The 13,093-nt window shown below is 45.6% G+C and overlaps 1 protein-coding gene across 2 annotated transcripts in view; it reads right to left on the reverse strand.

Moving 5' to 3' along the window:
• Positions 1-13,093, reverse strand: part of KDM4B (lysine demethylase 4B) — a 256,770-nt gene that overhangs the window by 88,117 nt on the left and 155,560 nt on the right. For both annotated transcript variants that reach the window (XM_070944548.1, XM_070944550.1), the window contains exon 10: positions 1,509-1,705. In XM_070944548.1, the coding sequence (XP_070800649.1) occupies positions 1,509-1,705 (197 nt within the window). The remainder of the gene's footprint in view (positions 1-1,508; positions 1,706-13,093) is intronic.

Here is a 13,093-nt window from a genome sequence, read left to right on the forward strand (position 1 = left end):
ATTCACTTAACAACTGTGGCAAGAAAGGTCTTAAATTGGGCCCAAACTGACTTAATAACTCTCTTGTTTAGCAATGGAAATTTTGGACTAAATTGTGGTTCCAAGTCGAGGATCATCTGTAATTAAAAGAGTTTTCAAACACTGCATTTCAATGCCTCTGTTAAATGTGGGTATACTAACCTCCAGCCCTTATGGCATACCCAGAAACTCCCTCCCCTCTTGGTTCTCTTAAAGATGGGTGGACTACAACTCTCCAAATTCCTTCCTACCTATCTCTCATACTTAGCTAGCTAGCTAGCTGATAGATATAGACAGACAGACAGACAAAGGAAAGGATGGATGGATACATACATACATACATACATACATACATACATAGATATAGACACAGAGATAGATAGATAGATAGATAGATAGATAGATAGATAGATAGATGATAGATGATAGACAGATAGACAAAGAGATAGATAGATGATAGATAGATGATAGACAGATAGACAAAGAGATGGATAGAGATGGATGAATGGATAGACAGATGACAAAAGATGGATAGATGAATAGATAGATAAGTAGGTATAGACAGACAGACAAAGAGATGGATAAACGGATGGATAGATAGATAGAAATAGATAGATCCATTCACCTACCTACCCATCCATCCCTCTCTATGCATCTCTTTATCTACTGTGAACGGATAGATAGATGGCTAGAGAGATGGATGGATTGATAAGACAGACCAGGGGTCAGCAACCTGTGGCTCTGGAGCCGCATGTGGCTCTTTCACCTCTCTGCTGCAGCTCCTTGTCACTCAAAATATGTTGTCACCACCGCCAATGTGCGACACCCACTGGCATGCGATTTATTGAGCTTTTCAACCCCTGGTAGGCCAACCATGGATAAATCCCCAAAAAAGAAAAGTTTCAGAAGAAAAACAGAACATTTAATTCAACTACATATGCTAGTTTTCTGGCTGCTCAAGAAATAGTCAGGCACGGGAAGGGTTTTGTGGCTCCCGGTATTTTCTTTTCTGTGGGAAATGGGTCCAAATGGCTCCTGAGATAGACAGACAGTAGATAAAAAGATGGATGGATGGATTGGTAGTTAGATAGAGACAGACAAGAGGCTGACAGATATAGATATGAATGACATGGAGGCTTTTAGCATGCTCAAAATGACCATTATTCCTGAAAAGATCACTCAGGATGCCCAGCTGCAGTATTTGTACATCTTCGCAAAGACAAATGTTCATTTTTTGCTCCTTTCTCCCCCCCCCTCCCAAAAAAAGGAAAAGGAGTGGAATTTATAGAGGAATATCCTCTACCCTTTTAATTCTTCCTACCAAGCAGGAAGCGATCATCCTTTTCTCCAGCTGCTCAGCCATCATCGCACCTGCAGAGCTGACGCGTCTCAGTTGAGACAATTTTGGTGGCGCTCTGCAAGTGCAGCAGTCAGGAGTCAGAAAGGAGGCAGGAGTAAGATGTTATTTTCTTTTTTTTTTGTTGTTTTACCTGCGTAGCATCTTTGCCTTCAAGGCATCTTTTGTCTCATTCCAGGCGTCCAGCTCAGGAGATGTTAAAGGGGTGGGCTTCATGTGATCCAAGACCGTGTTGTCCTTTCCTTGTTTCCATAAGTCATACCGCTCAGGCTGTAGCACCCGCACAAAAACATCCATAGAGATCTTCACGGTGTCTTTCCGGCAGGTGCACTGGAAAAAAAAATTCAAGACAGTCATATAAAAAAGCTATTGAGAAAGAGTGCAGAGAAGAGCAACAGTGATGATTAGGGGATGATTGGAGGCTAAAACATACGAAGACAGGTTGAAGGAATTGGGTGTCTAGTTTAATGAAAAGAAGGACTAGGGGGTGACATGATAGCAGTCTTCCAATATTTGAGGGGCTGCCACGAAGAAGAGGGAGTCAAGCTAATCTCCAAAGCACCTGAAAGCAGGACAAGAAGCAATAGATGGAAACTAATCAAGGAGAAAAACAACCTAGAACTAAGGAGAAATTTCCTGACAGTTAGAACAATTAATCGGTGGAACAGCTTGCCTCCAGAAGTTGTAAATGCTCCAATGACGGAAGTTTTTAAGAGACCAGACAACCATTTGTCTGAAATGGTATAGGGCCGTGATGGCTGAACCTATGGCATGGGTGCCACAGGTGGCACGCAGAGCGATCTCTGCGGGCACGCGAGCCGTCACCCTAGGTCAGCTCCACTGCGTATGCACGCATGCCTCCCATCGGCCAACTGACTAGTCTGCAGAGACACATGTGCATGTGCAGTGGGGGGGGGGAAATGGGTGGGGGGGGTTGTGTACACATGTGCAGGGGGCCAGGGGGGTCATGCGTGCATGCACGGGGGGCCAGGGGGATGTGGTGCGCCCCCCCAGCCACATTTTGGGTCTAGCAGGCCTCCGTAAAGCCTCCTGGGACCATAAATGGGCCGGGGACACACACATGTGTGAAGAGGGGGACCGCAGGGGGTGGGGGAATCACATGCGCATGCACAGGGGGGCAGGGAAACACGGGGGAGGCATTGCATTATGGGTGTGCGCACGCGTGCGGGCATTGTCGCACACATGCATGTGCTTTCGGCACCCAAGGAAAAAAAGATTAGCCATCACTGGTATAGGGTTTCCTGCTTGAGCAGAGGGCTGGACTAGAAGACCCCCAAGGTCCTTTCCAGCTCTCTTGTTTTGCTTCAAATGGTGATCATGTGACTAATATCATGTCTCGAGGTAGTAACTGTAGAGTCTTGGATGCTCTCTGAGCTTGGCTCACAGACATTTCGTGACCCGACTAAGTCACATTATCAGTGCTAGAAGGGAGACTAGGATTTTAAAAAAATATTTCCATAGCATTCATTTACAGGCCATTCAAACGCAATAATCAAAAAGCCAAAACATTTCCTGGCCAGCAGTCAACACCCAGATTAGCAGAGATTAACACCAAGTAGTAAAAAGACACGCCAATCAAGGAACTACTCATTCAGACAAACAATCCAACAGTAAACAACACCCTAATCAAGGAGCCACTAAGAACACTCCCACCAACACTGAAAGGAAAGGCTCTATTTACATAAACAGAGAGCAAATCCCACTCCCTTTCAGCACTGATGGTGTTACCTAGTTGGGTCATGAAATGTCTGTAAGAAAACACCCAAGGACCCAGATTCTTCCCCCCCCCCCATTCTCCTCCTCTTTTCCTCCTCCATGCCATAAACAAACCCCACTTCCTCCTAGCACTGATGATGTTACTTAATTGGGTCATGAAATGCTTGTAAGAAAGCAGCCAAGTTCAGGAAGCATCAATAACCGCACAGTTCAAGTCTTGAGTAACAAATATTCTCTCCTCAAGGTAGGAAGCCTGGCTGATACACCAGGGGGTTGAGAGAGAGAGAGAGAGAGAGAGAGAGAGAGAGAGAGAGAGAGAGAGAGGGAGGAAGAGAGAGAGAGAGAGAGAGAGAGAGAGAGAGAGAGAGGGAGGAAGAGAGAGAGAGAGAGAGAGAGAGAGAGAGAGAGAGAGAGAGAAAGAAAGAAAGAAAGAAAGAAAGAAAGAAAGAAAGAAAGAAAGAAAGAAAGAAAGAAAGAAAGAAAGAAAGAAAGAAGGGTTCATTTCACATTTCAAATAATAGTTCCAAACATTAGTTACAGAATATTATTAAGGATTTCCTCAGCCGGAAATGAAACACTGATTGAGATAAGGAATATCTTGCCAGGTTGTCGCTCCAGAAAAAAATTGTGTGCGGACTGTAAAACAAGAGAGAAACGGTAACGGAGCCGAGGGCAGGGTGAGAAGGGCAGAAGAGCAGGGTGGTAGCAGAAAGCTGAAGAAAAAGGATTTTAGTAGGTAGGGAGACTATGTCAAGCAGAAATAAGCTTTGGCTGGGTGTCCAGAAGATTGAAAAAAAATGACAAGAAATGAGAAAGATTGGAAAAAAAGGAATTTTCAAAGAGGAAATAGAGAGTGTTCAAAATACAGGGCTTTACATAGGTGGAAAAGTTTACAGCTGAAAAATGGAGATAACAAACAGGCACAAGTGGTTTCACACAGAGATTTAACACTGATCAATCAAGCGAAATGAATTGTTATTTTGGATCCTTTTTTTCATAAAATACAGAATGTACAGGTAATCCTTGATTTACGACCACAATGGAGGCCAAAATTTCTGTTGCTAAGTGAGACATTTGTTAAGTGTTATTTTTGCCCCATTTTCTTGCCACTGTTGTTAAGTGAATCCCTGAAGTTGTTAAGTGAGTCACACGGCTGTTACGTGAATGTGGCTTCCCCCCACTGACTTTGCTTGTCGCAAAAGGGGCACTGCAACCGTCGTAAGTAAGAGTCAGCTGCCAAGTGGCTGAATTTTGATCATGTGACCCTGGGGAGGCTTCAACGGTTTTACGTGCAGAAAAATAATCCTAAATTGCTTTTTTCCGTGCTGTTGTAACTTTCAAACGGTCACTAAATGAACTGCTGTAAGGCAAGGACTACCTGTACTCAGTTATAGTGATGGCCGGTATACCGTTGGAACAGTTGAAGGACCAGGTTAGGGACTCATTCATCATGGATTAAATCTAGTGAAACGGTTACTACGAGCCAACACCAACTTGAGAGATGTAGTAATGGATGTGTTTGGGGGACGAGGGAAAAAGAGGCTGCCTAGGAAATGATTAGAGAAGAGAGGCAGGAGCCCCCAGTGGCTTAACAGTCAGCGAAAGAAATTTAATAAACCTTAATAGGTCAAGCAGTTAAAAGTTTGTATTTGCAGACTTGTAAGATTCTGTTAATCTAGCCCAGTGATGGTGAACCTTTTCACCACTGAGTGCCGAAAAGGGAACGCATGCGCGAAAAAGGGAGCGCATTGCAACCTGGAAGAGGAGCTGCCATGGGCACATGCGCGCCCTCGAAAATGAACTTCCAGGTTTCTGGCACACATGCGCATGGGACGATCAGCTGGCCGGCGCGCATGCTCACGCAGGAAAACGGAAGACCAGTTCTTCCAGTTTCTGGCACTGCCGCATGCACCAAGGCCAGCTGGTCGTCGTGCACGCGTGCACTCCAGAAACCCAGAAAAGGAACAGGCGACGCTGTTAAGGATATTGTTGTTGTGTTACCAACCAGCAGAGCGTAGAGCACAGAGAAATGTGGCTGAGAGCAATGAATAAGAGATGTGCAAACTGGTTTAGCAAAAGTTTACTTTATAGTGAAAAAACAATCTCCTAGTCTTTAAATCAATCCAAGTCTTTGCCAGTTAAATCAGTCCAGTGATACAAAAATCTCTTCTTACCACACAAACAGTAGTTGGTTAGAATAACAAACTCACTCTGGTTCACCAACCACGATGGTAGCAGATCCATCCAACCGATGATAGCACAATGGATAGCACTCCTCACACAATGGTAGCTTATCATCAACTGAATAGTTACAGTACCTTTCTTAAATACGTTCACAACTAATTACAGCATGACTCAGCATTACAATGAATCAGCAGGAAAACTTTAAAGTCACACAATACATATTCATATTAAAGTTACAGAACACATATATTGCCTGGACAACTTGTTAGGCTCAAACCATATCCTAACAGACGCAGCACGTGCCAGGCGACATGGTTCCGTGTGCCACTTTGGGCACGTGTGCCATAGGCTCGCCATCATGGATCTAGCCTTTCAGTAAAACAGCATTAGTTCATCCAGTTATGTACCCCATCTGGTTTATCAACACAATCATCATCCTCTTTTAACGACCCCATAATCCCTTGCCAGGTGGAGTCTGAGCAACTGAAAGGAGCCGAGTGTTTACTGGCCGGATGCCATTCCTGTCGCCAATGTGGAGTTTCCCTCCCCCCCAGCAGATATATTCTCAGTGTGCCCAGAGAGGCAAATATCTGCCTCTGCCTAGGATTGAACTCACAGCCTCCTGACTGTGAGGAGAGAGCTCTACCTCTAGGCCACTGCACCACTCTTGGTTTATCAACAGAATGCAGGCCATTAATATATTTTAAAAAAGAACAAACCCACCTCCCTTTTAGCACTGATGATGTTACCTACTTGGGTAATGAAACGACTGCAGGAAAACCACCAAGCTCAGGGAGCACTAAGGATCTCACAGGGCTGACAACAGCAAATACAACAGTCGAGGTTCACTTAGCGACCGTTCGAAGTTCCAAACATTACTGAAAAAGTGACTAACGACCATTTTTCAGAGTTAAGACCGTTGCAGCGTCCCCAATAGTCACGATGGACAAAAGTTAGACGCTTGGCAACTGACTCATATTCCAAAATCCCCTTTTGCAACTTTCCGATAAGCCAAGTCAACGGGGGAAGCCAGATTCACTTAACAACCGTGTTACTAATTTAACAAACTGCAGTTGAGTCCCTTAACCACCACGGCAAGAAAGGTCGTTAAAATGGGGCAACACCCGCTTAAACAACCGTCTCACTTAAGCAGCAGAAATTTGGGGCTGAATTGTGGTCGGGGACTACGTATGATCAATCCAGATTCTTTTGTTTAAGGACGGCTCCCCCTCCCCGTTTTTATAGAAGAAACGATTCGCTGCCATGTGGTGAAAAACATCAAACTGGAGAGCGGTAATAAGCAGCTTGAGCCAAGGAGGGAGGGGGAAATATTTATGGCCCGGCAATTTCCAGCAAAACCCAATTTGCTTAATGAAAAACTGCAGAGGAAAAAGAAAGTTCTGAGAATGTAATTTGGCCAGAGAGACACCGAACCACAGATGGTTAGCCGCATTTCGGATTCCTGGCCGGGCTGGGGGGGAAAAAAAATCTCCTCAGCACCTCCATCGATAGGTAGCTTAAGGGAATTGGATTGAGCGGCTTTCAGATTTTTTTCCCCCCTTAAGTAATTAAAAAAAGGTATCTTGGTTTGTTTCTGGAAGGTTTGGAAGGGGGTGGAACAAGGGAGGAAGGGAGAAAGAGTTAGGGTTGAACTTGAAAAAAAAAAATCAAGGTATTTCCACATCAGATGCCTCCCCTTCTCTGCGTGGGAGCCAAATTGAGATCAAGTGCATGACACAGGAGATTAGACCCCGTCTTTAAATCACCAGGTGCTAATTAATGTGGCTCTTAATAGAAATCACTAGCAAAGAACTGAAGTGGGCAATGATGCCCCTTGTAGGTCACAGAGAGGAGGGAGCCCACAAGGATGGCCTTGCAAACAGTCCATAAAACGGATAGCATTTTGTAGATGCCCCGTTTTATGGCTCAGGATTCCCCAGGCAGCAGGGTAGCCTGGATTTTAGGATGTCATAAACCTTCCAGAAGCCGTCAGAGTGAGTAAAAAGTAGAAACGGTGGGGTCCTTGGTGCTTTCTGAGTTTGGTGGTTTTCTTGCAGACGTTTCATTATCCAACTAGGTAACATCATCAGTGCTAGAAGGGAGAGTGGTTTGTGGAGTAGACCATGATGATGATGAGGGGGAGGACCGTGAGTCCTTGGTGCTTTCTAAGCTTGGTTGGTTTCTTTGAAGATGTTTCATTACCCATCTAGGTAAGATCATTGGTGCTAGATGGGAGTAGGGTTTGTGGAGAGGAGGAGGAGGAGGATGGGAGACTAGGGGGACTCTGAGCTTGGTGGTTTTCTTGCAGACTTTTCATTACCCAACTAGGTAACATCATCAGTGCTGTAAGGGGTGGTGGCATTTGCTCTCTTTTTATATACAAGTAGCTTGTCCTGTGAGTGTCGATGAGAATGTTCTTGTAGTTGTTTCATTACCCAACTAGGGAATATCATCAGTGTAAAAGGGAGTGGGGTTTGTGGAGTAAATGCACTGTTTTAAGTCAAGGGCCACCTGTATTGTTTACTGTGATTGTTGGTCTAGTATTAATCTTGGTATTGATTCCATAGTTTTGTCAAATATAGCAAATCAAAGTATTTTCATTTCATTAATGTACTGCCATATGTCTACATAAATTATCATAAATAATACAATTGGGGGGAAATACTCCCCGCACTTTTAAATTTTACATCCAGTCCTAAAGGGGGGGGGGAATGGGCAGAGGTGGCTTTCACACATTCCAAAATATTACTTCTCTAGGAAACCACAACCACTCCATCAAGAAAATAGCTGAGCCGGAGTTTTTTTTTTCCTTCCTTTTCCGAAGACCAAAAACAAAAACAAAACAAAACAAAACAAAAAAGACCTTCTCTTGGCATCCACATATTTACTGCGGTAAAAAAGCTTAAGTGATAAGTTTCACTTCATAGCCGATGGATAAAAGGTAGCCGAAATGAAGCATTCCAAGCAAATAAATTGTGAGATGATTAAATGAAAACTATTCAAAAGCTGGCTTAAAGTCAGACAATCAATTAAAATGCCTCGAGCGATGCAAGGCAAAACTGGCAGGGTATTTATGCCAACCGAACCTCCCCTGGATGAAAAGGACCGCCCTCGGGAGAGCAATTCGGAGATCAGGACTCATCGCGGGCTCTCATGCTGCTGAGCATCTCATGCCCCCCTCCCCATAAAACCTACAGATGGAGAAGAGCCCCACCTGACTACCTTAAAGCAGCTCAGAGGACAGCAGGTTGCTTTTTTTTTTTTTTTTTAATTTGATTTATATGCCGCCCTTCTCCGGAGACTCAGGGCGGTTTACAGTGCACTAAGCAATAGCCTTCATCCTTTTGTATATTTATACAAAGTCAACTTATTGCCCCCACAACCGGGGGGCAATTTACCCACCTTAGAAAGGATGGAAGGCTGAGTCAACCTTGAGCCTTGGCGAGATTCGAACCTGCAGTAATTGCAGGCAGCTGGTCTTAATAACAGGGTGCTTTAGACCACTGTACTACCAAGGCTCACGTGTCACTGGCGTTATTGCCGAGCTTGTTTGTGCATTTACCCCACAGTGTGTGTGTGTGTGGGTGGGGTGGGGGGGAGGTTCCAGAACATTATTTGGCTGAGTTGAATGGACAGGAACCATCTAAAGTTGTAATAATCTAAATTATGGATGTCCAATTCCTTGGCTTGCGTGGGCTGCACTGAGGGAAGAAGAACAGTTTTGGGCCACGTATGAAATATGTAACATAGCTACGTATCACTAAAAATCACATAATCGTGTTAAAACGTTTACCATCCTATGGGGCCGCATTATAGATAGTCCTTGGATTTATTACCACCACTGAGCCCCCAATTTCTGTTAATAAGAGAGTTAATGGAGTTTTGCCCCATTTTGCGACCTTCCTTGCCACTGTTATTAAGAGAATCACTGCAGTTCTTAAGTTAGGAACACGGTTGTTAAGTGGATCTGGCTTTCCCCTTGACTTTCCTTGTGTTGTGGCCCGTCAGTGGCCTGTGCGGATTGTAGCTGATTCCGACAGCGAGGAGGCTGGTGTGGTGCTGCGCCAGCAGCCTGTGCAGCTGGCACTCGAGTCAGACAATGAGGAGGCTGGAGAAGATGTGGTGCCAGAGGCAGGGATTCAGCCAGGGCCTTCAGAACCTCTAGAAGCTTCCATGGGTGAAGAGGACGAAGAGGAGGAGCCTCTTCTCGATGCACGGGCGCGCAGAGCTGCCATAAGGCAGGAGTAGCTCCTCAGGAGGAGGTCTCCTCGAGAGTAAGGCTTGGGGCTAATTGGCCACTCCCTTAGCCTATTTAAGGAAGGACGACGACTGAGGCAATTTGCAGGGAACAACTTCTTCACTCTCCTTCGCGTCTGGATTCTCTGCAAATTGCTTCTGGGCTTTCTGCCAACCTTCGTAAGATTGTGATTACTTTATCTTTGTTTTCTTGTAGGCTGTTAAGGAAGTTTATTAACAGCCTTTGTTTTGAAAAAGACTGAGTTATTTTAGTAAATTTAAGTTTTGTACGAACTGTGTGTGCTGTGTTCTTTGGGGTCCGTAGTTGGAGCAGAACACCTTGAAAGAAGGTCACAAAACACGTGACCCCGGGACAGTGTGACCATCGTAAATGTGAATCAGTTGCCAAGCGTCTGAATTTTGACTGCGTGACCATGGGGATGCTGCAGTGGTTGTAAGTGTGAAAAATGGTCCTAAGTCATTTTTTTCAGTGCCGTTTTAACTCTGAATGGTTACTAAACAATTTGTTGTAAGTCAAGGACTACTTGTACTAACCCATCCAGGGCCAAGGATTAGATATGGCTGGTTTAAATAATCTCTCTCCCCATCTCTCTCTCTCTCACACACAGACACACAAACACACACAGGTAGGATCTTTACAGATTCTCTTTGTCACACTGACCAAAGGCAGGTAACATAAACGAGAGTGTCAGGGTTCCAAGTAACACCCCCAACGAAAGAAGACTCCGAGGCTTGAAGTTCCTCAAAGTTCCATTTTATTAGAGATGTCATATTGGCACATCTGGGAAAACCTGGATCTGAAAGCTTCCAGGTTTTCCCCACCCAAAGGAAAGTCCAAGTCCCTGCCCCTGTACCCACATGTCCATTACATGGTCCAATCAAAGCACCGTCCCAACTGGAGATGCCTCCCAGTTCCAGCCCTCCAGGTGCAGGGCAAGATGTCCTTGACTCTCTGAGAAAGGAATGTTATTATGACTACATATCTCCCCTGCTCCATACAATCCCCCCTCCCAGTTTCCCACAGCATTAAATGTGGCAGGCCTGAAGATCCAACGAAAAAGATGCTCGACTTACAACAGTACATTTAGCGACGGTTCAAAGTTACAACGGCACTGCAAACAAGTGACTTATGACCGTTTCTCACACTTACGACCGTTGCAGCCTTCCCATGGTCACGTGACCAAAATTTGGTCGCTTTGCAACCGGTTCACAATGATGACGGTTGCAGTGTCCTGGGGATTATCTAATCCCCTTTTGCGACCTTCCGACAAGCAAAGTCAACGGGGAAGCCGGATTCCCTTCACGGCCGTGTTACTAACTTAGCAACTGCAATGATTCATGGAACACGGGTGGCAAGGAAGGTCGTAAAATGGGGCAAAATGCACACGTTTCGCTACACAACGTAAATATTGGGCTCAGTTGCGGTCGTAAGTCGAGGATCACCTGTAGTGCCTTACAAAGGCAGATGTACTGGACCTCACCACGACCCCACAAGTTCGGATAGGCTTCAGAAAGAGCAGGGCTCTAATGGCATGGCCACTGACTTCCTCTATTCCAGAGGTGTCAAACTCGTTTTCATTGAGGGCCGTATTAGGGTTGTGTCTGACCTTGGGGGGTCGGGGTGGGCGTGGCCAGGGTAGGTGTGGCCAGCTCAACGTCACTTGTATCACAGCGCCTGTGGCAGCCTGAGCGCTCTGCCAGTGAAATGGGCTCTCAAGCTCCGTTTTGGCTGCGACGGCCTCCTGCAATCCTCTGCCGGCGAAAACGGAGCTCTACACACACAAACACACACACACACAGAGCCCCCCCTGAGCTCTGTTTTCGCTGGCAGAGGCACTGTGGGCCAGTCCTTTGCTGTTTCCTGGGCGGCCTCGTGGGCCAGATCTAAGCACCCCGTGGGCTGTATCCGGCCCCCAGACCTTTTATTTATTTATTTATTTATTTTATTTCTATACCGCCCTTCTCCCGAAGGACTCAGGGCGGTGTACAGCCTAATTAAAAACACAAAGACAGACAAAATTTAAAAATAATTAAAATTATTAAATAATAGGCCCAATTTATAAAACCAATTAAATTTATAACCAATTTATAAAACCATTTAAAACCAATTAAAATCTTTACATTGATAGCCCAGCCTGGCGGAACAACATGGTTTTGAGGGCACAGCGAAACACACGGAGATCAGAGATTTTACGAATTTGCGGGGGCAGATCATTCCACAGGGCAGGGGCTCCCACAGAGAAGGCCCTCCCCCTGGGTGTCGCCAGCCGACATAATTTGGCCGATGGCACCCTGAGGAGACCCTCTCTGTGGGAGCGGACTGGCCGGTGGGAGGCTACTGGTGGCAGAAGACGGTCTCGAAGGTATCCAGGTCCAATGCCATGGAGCACTTTAAAGGTGGTAACCAACACCTTGAATCACACCCGGAAGACCATTGGGAGCCAGTGCAGCTCACGCAGGAGGGGTGTCACGTGGGCACACCGAGTTGCGCCCATAACCACCCGCGCGGCCACATTCTGGACCAGTTGGAGCCTCCGGGTGCTTTTCAAGGGGAGCCCCATGTAGAGAGCATTGCAGTAGTCCAGTCGGGAGGTGACAAGGGCGTGAGTGACTGTGCACAAGGCGTCGTGGTCCAGAAAGGGCCGAAACTGGCGGATCAGGCGAACCTGATAAAAAGCCCCCCTGGCCACGGCCGTCATATGTTCTTGAATTTGACACCTCTGATCTATTGCAATGTTTCTCAACCTGGGTCACTTTAAGACCCACTTCAACTCCCAGAATTCCCCAGTCAGCAAAAAATTGTGGGAGTTTTTAAATTTTTATTTATTTTTATTTATTTTTATATGCCGCCCTTCTCCGGAGACTCAGGGCGGCTTACAATGCGTTAAGCAATAGCCTTCATCCTTTTGTATATTTTATACAACGTCAGCTTATTGCCCCCACAAACCGGGTCCTCATTTTACCCACCTTAGAAAGGATGGAAGGCTGAGTCAACCTTGAGCCTGGTGAGAATTGAACTCGCAGTAATTGCAGGCAGCTGGATGTTAAATGCTGCCTTAGTAGGAGGCATTAGCCTCCTACACCACTCAGGCTCCTTGAGTTGTAGTCCATCCCTCTTCAAGTGACCGAGGTTGAGAAACACTGACCCACTGGTAAGCCATCAATATGATGCGAACATTGGAGTGCATAAAAAACCTTGAAAGCAGACAGAAGGGCCATGTTTTCAACCAGAATGGCAGCTATTGGACTTGGCCAAAAAAAAAAAAAAAAAAAAAATGGTTTGGGACCGTACAGAGAAAGATCCAGCTGGTCCAGCACAATTAGGAAAAGGGAACAGGTAACACATTATCTGCAGCCATACGGGATGCCTAGAAGAATCAAATAAATATCTGGGTTTCACGCCTTTGTACTTGTAAAATACAAGGATCGTTGAGCTAAGCGATTTTGGCTACTATCAAATGGACAAAATGTTCAGCCCTGAACATTTCAGGAATACAGGAATGAATGCTTTCCCGTAAAAAGAAAAAAAAATGTTGCCAA

The sequence above is a fragment of the Pituophis catenifer genome, unplaced genomic scaffold, assembly GCF_029215685.1.
Source record: "Pituophis catenifer annectens isolate HBS135680 unplaced genomic scaffold, rPitCat1.0.hap2 SCAF_1, whole genome shotgun sequence".
NCBI lineage: Eukaryota > Metazoa > Chordata > Lepidosauria > Squamata > Colubridae > Pituophis > Pituophis catenifer.